At 47.6% G+C, this 14,801-nt stretch overlaps 1 protein-coding gene across 7 annotated transcripts in view; it reads right to left on the bottom strand.

Moving 5' to 3' along the window:
• Positions 1-14,801, bottom strand: part of LOC119975416 (inactive N-acetylated-alpha-linked acidic dipeptidase-like protein 2) — a 1,151,524-nt gene that overhangs the window by 113,941 nt on the left and 1,022,782 nt on the right. For all 7 annotated transcript variants that reach the window (XM_038815043.1, XM_038815042.1, XM_038815041.1 and 4 more), the window contains one exon: positions 11,151-11,246. In XM_038815043.1, the coding sequence (XP_038670971.1) occupies positions 11,151-11,246 (96 nt within the window). The remainder of the gene's footprint in view (positions 1-11,150; positions 11,247-14,801) is intronic.

Below are 14,801 nucleotides of genomic sequence, written 5' to 3'. Positions count from 1 at the left end.
AAGCTTTTGGAGGAGCAGAGCAACTTAGATAGCAACATCCATATTTCTCCATTTAACTGCGTATGTGTGGATGTCACAAGTTGCTATCTGATTTACCCCTGAATAAGTAAATGCAGATAGCTTGATAATTATTTAACTTTGGGTGGCACGATGGTGCAATGGGTAGCACTGCTGCCTCACGGCACCGAAGAACCTGGTTAAATCCAGCCCAGGGTCACTGTCTGTGTGGAGTTTGCACATTCACTAAATGTCTGCGTGGGTCGCATCCCCACAACCTAAAAAGATGTGCACGGTAGGTGAATTGGCCACGCTAAATTGCCCCTTAGTTGGAACGAAAAGAATTGGGTACTCTAAATTATGTTTAAAAAATTATTCTAGCTGCAAAATCCAGGACAATACATGACTAGATGCATTTTCATGAATAAAAAGGATAAGTTATTTCAGTATGTCTTTGGGAGTTATGTGAAAGGACTGGTATGAGCCTTTTATGTCAAGGATTAAATATTATTATACCAGGTAGACACCGAGATTAGTACCCTTCCATTTTTGGCACATCATTTTATAATGAGAGCATTTATTTTACATGAATAAATGCTCAAACATTAAATATCACAGGTATCAATAAACCTGCATGAACATTTTTTAAAACTGAAAATCAGATTTCATCATTTAAATATTCATCCCGTTTTAATTATAATTTTATGTATCCTCAAAAGGGTTGTAACAAGTTGTTTTTATGTTGAATTGAGTACCTTTTCTGATGTTAGAATCTACAGCTTGTTTTTTGAGTTTGGACTCAGATGGCATTGTATTTCCACCAGGAAATTGAACAAAAAAACCATTTTCCCTTGTTCACATCACTTGACTTTCACTTTCCCTATAGTTCACACAACAGTTACTAACTGCCCCAGATTCTCCAGGAATTTATCCAGGAATAAATCCCAGAAACCTGGATTCTAACTTGAGTCCAGCTGATAGCAGATGTATTTTACAATCTGGTAGCAACTTACTTCATTTTTACAATGTCTTTCAATGCCTCGATTTGCAGCAAGATTGTATAAACATGTTCACGTAACGTTTGGCAGGCATAACGTTTTGAGCATGAACATTTTGTTCACTTTTGCTTTTGGTCTTGAATAATTTTCCGTTTGAATGTTGGTGCAGGTGGCAAATCTGCAGACTGCACCCAGCACATTAATTCTGCAGCATGTTTGTCTTGTTTGAATTGTGCAACACCATATTTGAAACTTGTTCACACAGTATGAAATTGGGTGGCTGATTCTGATTCCCTTATATAGATTAAAAACCTGCTTAAAATCTAGATGCAATTTTCATCGTCACAAAAAAACACTAATAACATACATATTTGGTGCAATGCTGCCTGACAATAAATCATTTGTTAATGACCCACTTGAGCATAAGTAAGTGTTTATTTCATTTGAACAGAGGTGCAGTACAACATGGAAATGAAATACTTATTTTGCACAAGTTTCGAACATTCGCACCCAAACACTTAAAGCAGGGGTGGGCAAACTACGGCCCGCGGGCCGCATGCGGCCCGCCAAAGGTCTTTATGCGGCCCACCAAGATCAAGTCATTAAAAAAAAAAAAAAGGGGGGGGGGGCTGTTGGGTTACTGGTATAGGGTGGATACGTTGACTTGAGTAGGGTGATCATTGCTCGGCACAACATCGAGGGCCGAAGGGCCTGTTCTGTGCTGTACTGTTCTATGTTCTATATGAGGCGCGCAGAATCATAACCGGGTGAAGCGCCATTTTTGAAAAGTAGAGAAAAAGAGGGCTAAAGGCAGGATGCCGCCGGGGGAAGCGCTGAGGTATATGCCGCACGCTAATTGGTTACAACCGGGACTATTAATTAATATACTATGCGGCCCTTTAAAATTGTGAATTTCTGAATGTGGCCCTTGCACGGAAAAGTTTGCCCACCCCTGACTTAAGGTATCCAAGCCAGTACATATGTGAGGCTTTCCCTCGCCCACTCCCATCGACCCCTCTTAGTTTAGTTCCTGGCTTCTCTCCACTGATTACTGCTACAGGTTCCTGTTAGGAATAGGGGGAACTGTCAGGAGTGGCGGGTAGTTCACTAGCTGGGGGCAGTAGTATAGAGGGTGAGGAGAAAAAATGGTTTTAGTGTGGAACAGGATAAAGAAGAATGCTAGCTTGCAGGGCAGGTGGCAGAAATGGGGAAGAATCCCGGGACATCCTAAATAGATTTCCAGTGTTGGTAGTAGTTTCCCATTCAGCTTTTTATATGATCCAAATCCAAATGTTCCAAGATAAGCAACTGAATGGATGACTGAAATGAAAGGTTTAGGCATTGCTGAAAAACATAGAGCATTAAAAAACACCATGGGCGAAATTCTCCATTTTGAGACTGTGCAGAGGTGGGCAGTTCTGGCAGCACCTTTCCTGTTGGCCAGAATGGCAGGATCCCGCGCCATATTCTGCACTTTGAGGCACATTAACTATGCACAGACGAGTTTTCCGCAAATTACCTGGTGGGCTGGCAGCTGATTTATCCCCTTAGCGTCAGCCCCATATTTAATTGCCAGTCCAGCACACTTATATCACTCGCTCCAGCCCACCTGTCTTCACCAGAATGCTAGTAGCCTCAAGAAAGCAACAGAACCTTCTTTCAATGTCAAGGCCCTTGGTGCCCTTGTTCGATGAGTCTAGACCCACAGGCATGTGCTTTACCCATGTGCTCGAAGCACGCCAATCGCACCTCTCTGATCTTGAAGGCCATTGCCCAGGAGGTCAGTGCAGCTGACACCTGCTCATTAAGTGCCACACAGTGCAGGAAGCAGGTGAACAATCTCATTTGCTCAGCAAGGGGTAATTCCTCTCAGCTCCCTCCACTATCAAACTCTCAGCATGGCATCATGAACTCAAATAGCCCCTCTCTTCACGAATCTCACATATTCAGTCGTGAAGATACATATCAACACTTACTCTCTCAACACAACTTTCACAACACCACCATTCCATCTGTTCCTCCAACCCCTGTGTAGGGAACACCACACACATGGGAAATGCATTTCACCCAACCCCTGATGCATCCCCTCTGATCACAATCTCTTTCTTTTGTCTTCATACAGGCCAAATGCAGGCACAGCCAGGACGAGCAAGCCCAGAACAGGGGAGGGTTCAAGAGTTCAGATGGCACTCTAGTGAAGAACAGAGTTCAAGGAGGCTGCAGCAAAGCTCATCAGCGGGGAAAGAGATCGTTCCCATAGCAATGCAGAGCTTGGCCTCTCCCAACAACCTAGTATGGATCTCAGCTCCATCACTTCACCCAATCCTGCAATTCACTCTGAGTGCAATGTACTCTAAATTAGCTTCAGCTCATCCACGAAAACTGTAGTTTTGTATTTTTCAGATGCCAGCAGGCGGCGGCCAGCTAGCCAGCTGAACAGCATTCCGAGCCCCTGGAGCACATTTGAGGATGAGGCGGCCTCATAGGCAGAGGGGCCTCTGAGCAGCTGTGCACACCCTTGGGGTATTCTGATGGAGGTCCCCGGAGTGTCCAGATGGCACTCTTCATCCCTGTGGGTGCCAGAGGGTCCCAGCATGATTCCTGCAGGAGATGGGGTATTTAAAGAGAGGTCAAGTTTCCTCATCCCTATGTGGGCTACCCTGTACCCCTCGTCAATGCAGAGACACACATCTCGATGGGGCAGAGTTCAAGGAGAGATTCGGGGTCACTTTCTGGAGAACATCTCACAGACACTTCCTTGCAGCAGTTGGAGGCAGGGACAGTCTAAGTCTTCGGTACTCGGAGATCTGCTGGAGACCAGCCGCCTGCTCAGTTCCAGACAGATGATGGGTCTCGGGAAGCAGCTCCAGATCACTGGCAGAGATACAAAGGCAGACAGTAGAACATTGGACAGAGCCTCAATAGTCTCAGTAGACTAGAGTACACGATGGAGGGATTGTCTGCGTTCTGTCTGCTGTTCTGGCTCGAACATGCAAGCACCTCGAGGCCTCCATGGAAAGCTTGGCATTTGCCATGGAAACCTTGGTCCAGCAGGTCTTGCTCGATTTGTGCTCGGCCCTGCACTCCATTGTCATCCGCCCTGGTGGGTACCATCAGTATGTAGCCCACATCGGGATGAGGAAACTTGACCTCTCTTTAAATACCCCATCTCCTGCAGGAATCATGCTGGGGCCCTCTGGCACCCACAGGGATGATGAGTGCCATCTGGACACTCCGGGGACCTCCATCAGAATACCCCAAGGGTGTGCACAGCTGCTCAGAGTCCCCTCTGCCTGTGAGCGCGCCAACCCCAGCAGCACAAGCCACCAAGGGAGCTTCTGACCTTGAGCAGGAGATCCTCATGAGACCAGGCTCCTTCAGAGCTCAGACCACCAGAGGATATTCACCAAGATCATAATAGGCATCAGGATGTAACAGGTAGCAGGTTGCCTACGCCCTGCTGCAGATGTTAGGGCTGTACCAAGGTGTAGTGGTAGGGTTAGGAAAATTAAAAAGTTTTGATATCACCTCAGGGCCATGAGTGCTCTATCACTGTAAATAAATCACACTTTCTGAAAACTATTCCATGGATATGTGAATGTTATGGTCAGATGAAAGCATTTTGGTTTGGATTGTTGCAATGGTCAGATGTGAAGGGCATAGAAACTGTAATAATGGGGCAAACCCCTTTCTGTTCATACTGCAGAGAGCCACCTGAGAGGTTCATGCATCTGAATCACACCTTCAGAGGTCCTATGATCTGCTCTATGAGGGAGTATGTGGTGACGTGAGTAACATTGAACCTTTCCACGGCTGGAGCCTGAGGGCGATGTACTGGAGTCATCAGCCTGTGTTTAAGTGGGTAGACTTTATTCCCAAGCAACCACCCCACAGATTTTCTAACCCCTCAAAGATCGTAGGCACCTGGGACTGTCTGTGGATTTAGGAATCATGGAAACACCCAGAGAACCATGCCACCATATGCAGAATATGCTTGGGATGGTCACACACCAACTGCACATTGACGGAATGGAAGCCCTTGTGTTAATGAACATCAAGGACTGCTGCCAGGGAGCCCGGGTAGCCATATCAGTGCTGCCTATTGCTCTCTGCACGCTTGGGAAGTCCAAGATGACTGCGAAGCCCATGAGTCTCTGAGCCTGGCTATTCTCGTCTAGAGGAATGTTTATAGAATGAATGGAATCCAGTTGGCCATTGATGAACAGCATTAATTGACACCCCTTCCCTGATGGGATGGCAAAATTGATGCAGCTCTTCCCCCTTCACCATAGCTTTCACTCTCCAAGGATGCATTGCTGCCTTCCACTATGTAGCTTTGGGAAAATTTGATGTGAGTCTATTAAGTTGCACTGTTAAAGCAAAAAGTTAGAATTATAGTTCGCTGTTGCTTCCTGGGCAATGGGGTTCCTTGTCCTTTGTGATTGCCCTGGATTCTGGAGCTGCGGTGCTGGACATTCCTGCTCTCTTCCATCCCACCCCTCCAATGTGCCACACCAACAGATCCCTATCCCACATTTTGGAGTCTTTGTGCAGCCGCTCCCTGGAACCTTTTAGGCCCCCGTGTTTGTCTGTGTTTCATGCAGTCTTGTCGGGCTCCAACTTCCCCCCTCTGATTCTTTCCTTTGCCTTCAATTGTTCATATTCTTCAGCCATCTCCTTGCCCCTCTGCCCATCATCATGAACATTTAACAATGTCTGGCTATGTGTAAATATAGTTGGCCAGTGAGGTACCGACTAGAGAAGACCTAGTAGGGAATTACTGGAACTGTATATGATAGTTGTAAAATGAAATAAGTTTTTGTTTCAACAAACTCGGTGTGGATTCTTCATGGCCCTTACCAGACAGGCGATGAGGGTAAAGACTGGATAGCTATTGATGCTGCTGAGCCACCTCTCAATCTCTATCAGATGCAGGTTTGAAATTCCCTTTCATCATGCCTTTTTTGGACATTTGGACGTGTATGAATGAGAACTGGAAGATTAGAATCAGTATGCACAGAGGATGCATTACGTTCTCCAGGGCAACAATTTCACCAGATAACTGCCAGGTAGTCATCTTGCTAACTGCCTGTGGCATGCATACATTCGGAGTGGTACAGAGCCTTACATACCCAGCAGACCCAGACATTAAGGGCGGAATTCTCCGCTCCTGGGAAAAATCGGGAGGGACGTCGTGAACTCGGCTGAGTTTCACGACGGCCTCGGAGGCCGCTCCTCGCCCCTATTCTCCCCTCCCGGTGGGGCTAGGAGCGGCGCTCCGTAAATCTCGGCCGCAGGGGCGTCGCGCCGAGAATGACGCGGTAGGCACGCCTAATGACGTCAGCCACGCATGCGCAGGTTGACGCTGACGGCACGAACCTGCACATGCGCGGTGGCCGTCATTCCCCTCAGCCGCCCCGCAAGACGTAGCGGCTTGATCTTGCGGGGCGGCGGAGGGGAAATAGTGCATCCGATTTGGACGCCGGCCCGATGATCGGTGGGTACCGATCGCGGGCCTGTCCCCTCCCGAGCACAGTCGTGGTGCTCTTTCCTTTCTAGGCCACCTACAAGCCCCAAATGGGCTTCATAGGAGCCTCTGACCAAGAAACCCTGGAGGCTGTGTTCATGAGATTCTCTGAGGCTGGTGTCTGCTTACGGTGCGTGAAGTCTGTGTTTCATGCGAGGGAGATGATCAACCACTGTTATCGGGTGGATCTTGAAGGTTTGCACCCTATTGCGGAGAAGGTGCCCGCCATCCAGCAGGCCCCCATCCTGATGGACACCTCACAACTTCACTCTTTTCTTGGGCTTGCTAACTATTGCGGGAAGTTTCTCTCAAACCTTGCGACCACATTGGCCCCCTTACACATTCTTCAGAAGGAAATAACATGTGGGCCTGGGCCAGCAGCAGGAAACAGCCTTTTGGCGGTAAATAAACAGTTGTCGTCTTCCGGGTTACTGACCCATTACGACCCCGCCAAACTGTTACTAGTCACATGTGATGCGTCCCCCTATGGTATTGGGGCCATTCTGCTGAACTGTCCCCCGTACATTGGCTGAAGCAAAAAGGAAGTACGCACAGAACGAGGAGGAAGGTCTGGTGGTCATTGTGGTGAAACGTTTTCACCAATATGTCTATTGCCGCCACTTAATTATTGTTACTGACCATAAGCCTTTGCTCGGACTTTTCAAGGCGGATATGGCAATTCCAGCCAATGCCTCCGTGTGGATCCAGCGCTGGGCCTTGTTATTTGCTGCCTCCGAGTATTCCTTCGAACATAGGCTGGGGGCTCAAATCGCTAATGCACTGAGCCGGTTGCTTTTGTCGACTGGCCCTTTATTGACCCCAGGATTATCAAGGTAGTCACGGCTCTGAATTTCATGGATTCCTTGCTTGCCATGACATCGCGGATCCATGAGTGGAACCAGACAGACCTGATTATATCCAAAGTTCAGCACGTAGTTTTGTACGGTGGACAGGATCGATAGCACCCAGTTGAGTTAAGGGTGTTTTCCTCCAAGCTATCTAAGTTCAGTGTGGAGGATGGTGTCCTGCAGTGGGAAACGTATGTAGTTGGCCTAGAAAGAGGGAAGAAGTTAATCTTGAAAGACCTCCGAAGTGGGCATTTTTTTTAAAAGACGGGTTCATGATGAAACTGCTGCCGTGCAGTTCCGTACGGTGACCGGGCTTGGATGCAGACATTGAGAAGATGCCCAACAATGTTCCGTTTGCCAAGAGCGTCAGAAGCTCCTGCTGGCCACAGCGCTGCATCATTGGAAATGACCAGGCTCGCTGTGGGCGCAGTTGCATGCCAACTTTGCCAGTCCGTTTCAGGGGTCCATGTTCTTCTTGTTGACGGATTCCCATTTGAAATGGCTTGATGGTGGGAATCACGTCCCGGGCCACTATTGAGAAGTAATGTTCGTCTTTGTGTATGCACGGCCTCCCTGAAGTATTCGTCACTGATAATGGCACTCCTTTAAGGAGTGAGGAGTTCTCTGGGTTTCTGAAGGCAAATGGGGTGTGGCACATTCGTACCGGCCCAGAACACCCAATGGTGGTATAGCGGAGAGAGCGGTGAAAACATTTAAAGAGGGCCTCCAGAACAGTCTTCAGGATCGCCGGACATGAGGCTGGCTCGTTTCGTGACATGACCACTCCGCATGCTGTGAGTGAAGTAGCTCCCCCAGAACTACTGATGGGCCAGAGACTTTGCACCCACCTGTGTTAGAGTTTTCCAGACATAGGTGTGAAAGTGCGCCACAATCAGGAGCAGCAAGGGCATTGCTCCATTCGACATCCACCTTCCATGCACTTTATACTCAGTGTTTGTTTAAAAACTTTTTCATTCTGTGAACCCAAATGTTACAAGTTCTTTATCTGGAGTATGTTAATGCATGTGGGAACAGCTCCATTTTAAATTCAAAGCAAGCAACACATTTAAAATTGGTGCAGGTGTATTTATTGTTAACTGCTACTCTGCATTACAAGGAATCCATATTATAGACTCTTTACCAACCATGAATTCATGTATTAATGACTCCATACAATTGCCACAGCTGACAGCTAAATTGCATGATTAGTCTTCAAGATTTAATGGAGCATTTTTTTCTTCTTCCTTAATTCATTTTAACAATAAAAAAAACACTGGCATAATGAGGCAGAACGTTGTCATTCACATCCTCTTCAGAAAATTTAGCAAAGTAATCTATGCTGATACTCCAGTGCAGTACTGACAGAATGCTGCACTATCAAAGATGTTGTCCTTTGAACAAAATATTAAATCGAGGCCCAGTCTTGTGTTCTCAGTGTGTAAAATATCCCAAGGCACTGTTCAAAGAGGAACAGGGGAGTTAAAGCCTGTGCCTTGGCCATTATTTATTCCTCAAGCAATAACACTCAAATGGTTTAGCTCGTCATTATATGATTTCGCAAATTGGCTATTGTGACACAGGTCAAAAAAGTACAAGAATCAGAGATCGGAGGCCAGTTTATTAGCGATGACCCATGGGCCCCACCTCACACCAGAAGGACCTTGAGTGAAGGCTCGGTGAACAGAACAGACCTCCAAGAAGAATTTGGCTGATTCAATTCAATCTAATTATGTCTGAAGCTGCTTCCTTGAGGAATATTGTGATCATTTGTGTAGCATTAGATTTGAATACATAGTGGGCGGTATTCTCCGCTCCCGATAAAAATCGGGATGGCCGTCGTGAAATCGGCCGAGGTTCACGACGGCCTCGGGGCCCGCTCCCCGCATCTAATTCACCCCCACCCGGGGGGCTAGGAGTGGGCCTCCGTCTTTCCCGGCCGCGACCTCGTCTCGCCGGAAATGATGCGCAAAACGGCGCATTTGTGAGGTCATCCGCGCATGTGTGGGTTGCCGGTTCCAAGCCACGAATGCGCGGATGACTTCATCGCGCAGGCGGCGCGAACCACGCATGCGCGGTGGCTGTCTTTCTCCTCAGCCGCCCGGCAAGACGTGGCGGCTTGATCTTGCTGGGCGGCGGAGGGGAAAGAGTGCGTCCGTTTTGGACGCTGGCCCGCGATAGGTGGGCACCGATCGCGGGCCTGTCCCCTCCTGAGCACAGTCGTGGTGCTCCCATGCCAATTGGGCCCCTAGATGCCCCAAACGGGCATCTGGCGCCCATTTCACGAATGCAGCGACCAGGTGTGGTTGCTGCCATGTTGAAACGGGCGTGAAGGGCCGGCCGCTCGGCCCATCGGGCTCGGAGAATCACCGTTCGCCGTGAAAAACGGCGAGCGGCGATTTTTCCGAGCCGGGGGGGGGGGGGGGGGGGGGGGGAAAGAGGAGAATCGCTGGGGGCGCCAGGGGGGCGTGAAAAATGTCGGGAGGCCTTCCCACGATTCTCCCACGCCACGTGGGGAGAGAAGAATTCCGCCCAGTGTATTTGATGTAAGTTCAGTGACTAAAATCGTGTTGAATTATTAGTTCAATGCAGAGTGTTTGTTTGATACATAACTGTTTAATCTCTTGGAAGAGTACAGAGCCCAAGGGGCTCAACAGTACATTACAAGAGGGGCAATTCAAAAGTACTTTATTAGTTACAAAATGTTTTAGGGTGGCCTGAGAGCATGAAAAGCACTATGGAATTGCAAGTATTTCTTTCTTTCAATATCACCAATAGGCTCTTTATTTGTTTATGGTGCTTCAAGTATTACTCCTGTCCAAAATTAGTGAATATTTCAACAATCACTTTTTCTTTGTACATTACTCGATTAAGGATGCCCTGTACTGCCATATACCGAACCCCGTGCACTTCAGATCACGAACACTAGTAGCAACAGCAGAGACAAGTAAAGGAATACCATATTGAAAATATACAGTGTCGGCTTGACTATATCAATTCATGCACCTGCAAACAACCCGCCTCCAACAGTCGGGCCAGATCGGCATCACCGGAACATGGGGCTGGTCTGTGCAGTGGCATGGCTGCATGCTGTCTGCCGTTTGCTCTGCAGGATCGGTATAAGAGCTGAGCGTGTTCCAGGCAAATCAGCTGGTGGGACAGTCAGTAAGTGCCCTAATTAAAGTTACATATGGGTGACAGTCTCGCTGGGTCGCTACCACACTTAGAAACTTTTCCTTTAGATCACGCCAATGGTGTATTGCTGGAAATAATTGCATCTGATTTTAATTCTTGTTCTATATGCTTAACTGGTGGGAAACAAAGCACCTTCATGATTTAAATCATGTCTCATTTCACCAAATATTTCTTCAGTTTACCTTGAGAAAAAGAAATGTACATGCAGGAATCACGAGTGTCTGGTCCAGCTCTTAATTGGAGATACGATAGTCGCCTCCCTGAGTAATACTCAGAGCCAATCCATTCAAAAGAAAAATGATTGGACCAGTTATAGAAGTGACTAATGCCTGTAAACCTAAGGAGGGATTTACAATATATCTATAACTGCATTCAAACAATCACCTTTTAAAATGAAACATACTGATCAAGAAGTCTAAAAATTAAAGCAAATGATTTGGTACGGTACATCAAAAACACACAGCACATCTCAATATGTATAGACTGCTATATTATGGAAACACACGCTTTACTAGTTCATATATGGTGAACCATGTTTCTAGAATGGCCTTAGTCTTTTAGCTTCCAGACAGTGAGAAATCTTCTTACCTTAGCAACAGTTTCATGAAGATTAAAGAAGGGATCTATGGCCTCCATCATCGATGCACTGTGAATCTGATGTGCTTCAGATAGAAATCCTGGCCCCTAGCAAAAAGCAAAACCAAATACAACTGTGATGGTGCAAATATTTTGTTGCCATTTATATATTATTTGGAATACTTTATCGCAATGCTCCATTATATACACTGCTGCACAAATATCAAACATGCCTACCGCTCTATCGCCCGCCCACACTTTGGAAAATCTGACCACAAGGCTGTGCTCCTGCTCCCGGCTTATAAGCAAAAACTGAAGCGGGAGAATCCGTCAAAGAAAGTTGTGCATTGTTGGTCTGAGGAATCGGATGATCTCGTCCGGGACTGCTCAGGGTCAGTGGACTGGTCAGTATTTAAAAACTCTGCGACCAGCCTGAACGAGTACGCCACTACAATAACTGACTTCATTAGTAAGTGTGTAGAAACTGTGCCAGAGAAGCAAATTCGCGTGTTTCCCAACCGGAAACCCTGGATGAATAGGGATATCCGCTGCTTGTTGAAGTTTAGGTCTGAGGCATTCAAGTCAGGTGACCCTGACCTCTACAAGAAAGCCAGATATGATCTAAGGAGATCCATCAAAGATGCCAAAAGACAGTACTGGACCAAGCTCGAGTCCCAGGCTAGCCACACGGATCCCTGCCATCTATGGCAAGGTCTGCAAGACATAACAGGCTACAAGATGAAGGCATATAAAATCGTCGGCTCCAACGCAACCCTCCCTGATGAGCTCAACGCATTCTATGCCCGCTTTGAGCAAGAGGTCAGCGAGAGCGAGCCCTCCACCCCAGAAGCCGCGGATGAACTGGTATCTGAGATCACCACTGCAGACGTCAGAGCAGCCTTCTCAAAGGTCAACCCACGGAAAGCCACTGGCCCGGATGGGGTACCCGGACGAGCACTCAGGTCTTGCACGGATCAGCTGGCGGGGGTATTCGCAGACATCTTCAACCTCTCTTTGCAACAATCTGATTCCCTATCTGCTTCAAGAAGATGACCATCATCCCTGTACCAAAATAAGTCAAGCAGCGTGCTTTAATGACTATCGTCCAGTGGTCCTGACATCCATCATGAAGTGCTTCGAAAGGTTAGTCATGGCACAAATCAACTCCAGCCTCCCGAATTGCCTTCATCCACTACAGTTCGCCGACCGCTGCAACAGGTCGACAGCAGACGCCATCTCCATGGCCCTACACTCTACCCTAGAACACCTAGATAACAAAGACACCTATGTCAGACTCCTATTTATCGACTACAGCTCAGCCTTCAACACCATCATTCCTACTAAACTCATTTCCAAACTCCGTGGCCTTGGCCTTGGCTCCTCCCTCTGCGACTGGATCCTGAATTTTCTAACCCACAGGCCAAAATCAGTAAAGATAGGCAACAACAACTCCCTCACGATCATCCTCAACACCAGTGCCCCACAGGTTGTGTCCTCAGCCCCTACTGTACTCCTTACACACCTATGACTGTGTGGCCAAATTCCCCTCCAACTTGATTTTAAAATTTGCTGATGACACCACCGTAGTAAGTCGGATTTCAAACAATGACAAGACAGAGTACAGGAATGAGATAGAGAATCTGGTGAACTGGTGCAACGACAATAATCTCTCCCTCAATGTCAACAAAACGAAGGAGATTGTCATCGACTTCAGGAAGTGTAGTGGAGAACATGCCCCTGTCTACATCAATGGGAACGAAGTAGAAAGGGTCGAGAGCTTCAAGTTCTTAGGTGTACAGATCACCAACAGCCTGTCCTGCCCCCCCCCCCCCCCCCCATGCCGACACTATAGTTAGGGGCTGGTTTAGCGAGAGGCTGGTTTAGCACACTGGGCTAAATAGCTGGCTTTTAAATTAGACCAAGGCAGGCCAGCAGCACGGTTCAATTCCCATACCAGCCTCCCTGAACAGGCGTTGGAATGTGGCGACTAGAGGCTTTTCACAGTAACTTCATTGAAGCGTACTTGTGGCAATAAGCGATTTTCATTTCAAGAAAGCCCACCAAGGACTCTGCTTTCTCAGAAGACTAAGGAAATTTGTCATGTCAGCTACGACCATCAGATGCACCATAGAAAGCATTCTTTCTGGTTGTATCACAGCTTGGTATGGAGCCTGCTCTGCCCAAGACCGCAGGATACTACAAAAGGTCGTGAATGTAGCCGAGTCCATCAGGCAAACCAGCCTCCCATCCATTGATTCTATCTGTAATTCCCGCTGCCTCAGAAAGGTAGCCAGCATAATTAAGGACCCCACGCACCCCGGGCATACTCTCTTCCACCTTCTTCCGTCAGGAAAAAGATACCAAAGTTTGAGGTCACGTACCAACCGACTCAAGAACAGCTTCTTCCCTACTGCCATTAGACTTTTGAATGGACCTACCCCGTATTAAGTTGATCTTTTCTCTACACCTTGCTATAACTGTAACATTAGATTCTGCAGTCTCTCCTTCCTTCCCTATGTACGGTATGCATTGTTTGTACAGCATGCAAGAAACAATACTTTTCACTATTTACTTATACATGTGACAATAATAAAATCAAATAAAATCAAATCAAATTGCCCACGAACAGAGAGGCAGGGGGGTTGGCGCCGTTCTAGCGGCGCTGAAGGGCCGGCGGGTGTTCGCGCATGCGCGGAGCGGCCGGCGTAATCTTGCACATGCGCGGAACGGCCGGCGTGATTCCATGCATGCGCAGACAGGCCAGTATATTTTCGCGCATGCGCGGGGGTTCTCTTCCCAGCGCCGGCCCCCGGGCTATATAGCGGAGCCCGACAGGGGCCTGGCACGGAAGAAACAAGTGCCCCCACAGAACAAGCCCGCCCACAGATCCACCCAACCCCTCCCATACTCACCTGCCAGGTCCTGCCGTGTGTGAGGTGAGTAATTCACGCCGGCAAGACTGGCCAAAAATGGTCGGCCGTTCGGGGCCCAGAGAATCGCCGGGGGGGGGGGGGGGGCGCTGAAAACGGCGCTGGAGAATACGCCAGCAATCCTGGCCCTTATGTTTAGGGAGGATAGAATGTAGGTGACCAGCCGAGAGTGAACTGGAAAAGTCAAGTCTACAGGTAACTAAGGAACGAGGGTGTCAGCAGCAGCTGAGCTGGGACAGGGCCAACAGGACCATTTTGCAGTGCACAGTTTCACAGGTTACATCAGAATTATAATAAAGAGCTCCCATTTTGAATCTTGCGAGTTTGCCAAGCAGAATGGAAAGTGAAAGATCAAACTTAAATGAAAGCATTTATTTTTCTCTGATTTGATACCTTGATTGTACACTTACGTAACATTGCCTAAAAATAACATAAAACTCATTTGATGTCAAAGAGACGTACAAGGTGCTTCATGAAGGAATTTGGAGCAATTTTGAGACAAATTGAAAGCTTTGTGCAAGTCATACTTATTGACACTCTGCTCCATTTCAAACAGTTTGTATTGTGGAAAACCTTAGTTTTTGCACCTGGTTTCCTGATATGTAAATGTAGCAATCTGGATTTTTCTTCCACTTGACATTTTTGTCAAGTTCTGCAGTCACAGATTGAACAGCATTTGAAGAGAAAGGATGATGGGGTTAACCTTTCAAAGGGGTGCTGTCACCGGGAAATC

This window comes from Scyliorhinus canicula, chromosome 13, assembly GCF_902713615.1.
Source record: "Scyliorhinus canicula chromosome 13, sScyCan1.1, whole genome shotgun sequence".
NCBI lineage: Eukaryota > Metazoa > Chordata > Chondrichthyes > Carcharhiniformes > Scyliorhinidae > Scyliorhinus > Scyliorhinus canicula.
The sequence above is the reverse complement of the archived record's forward strand: the minus strand, read 5'-3'. Positions and strand labels throughout refer to the sequence as shown.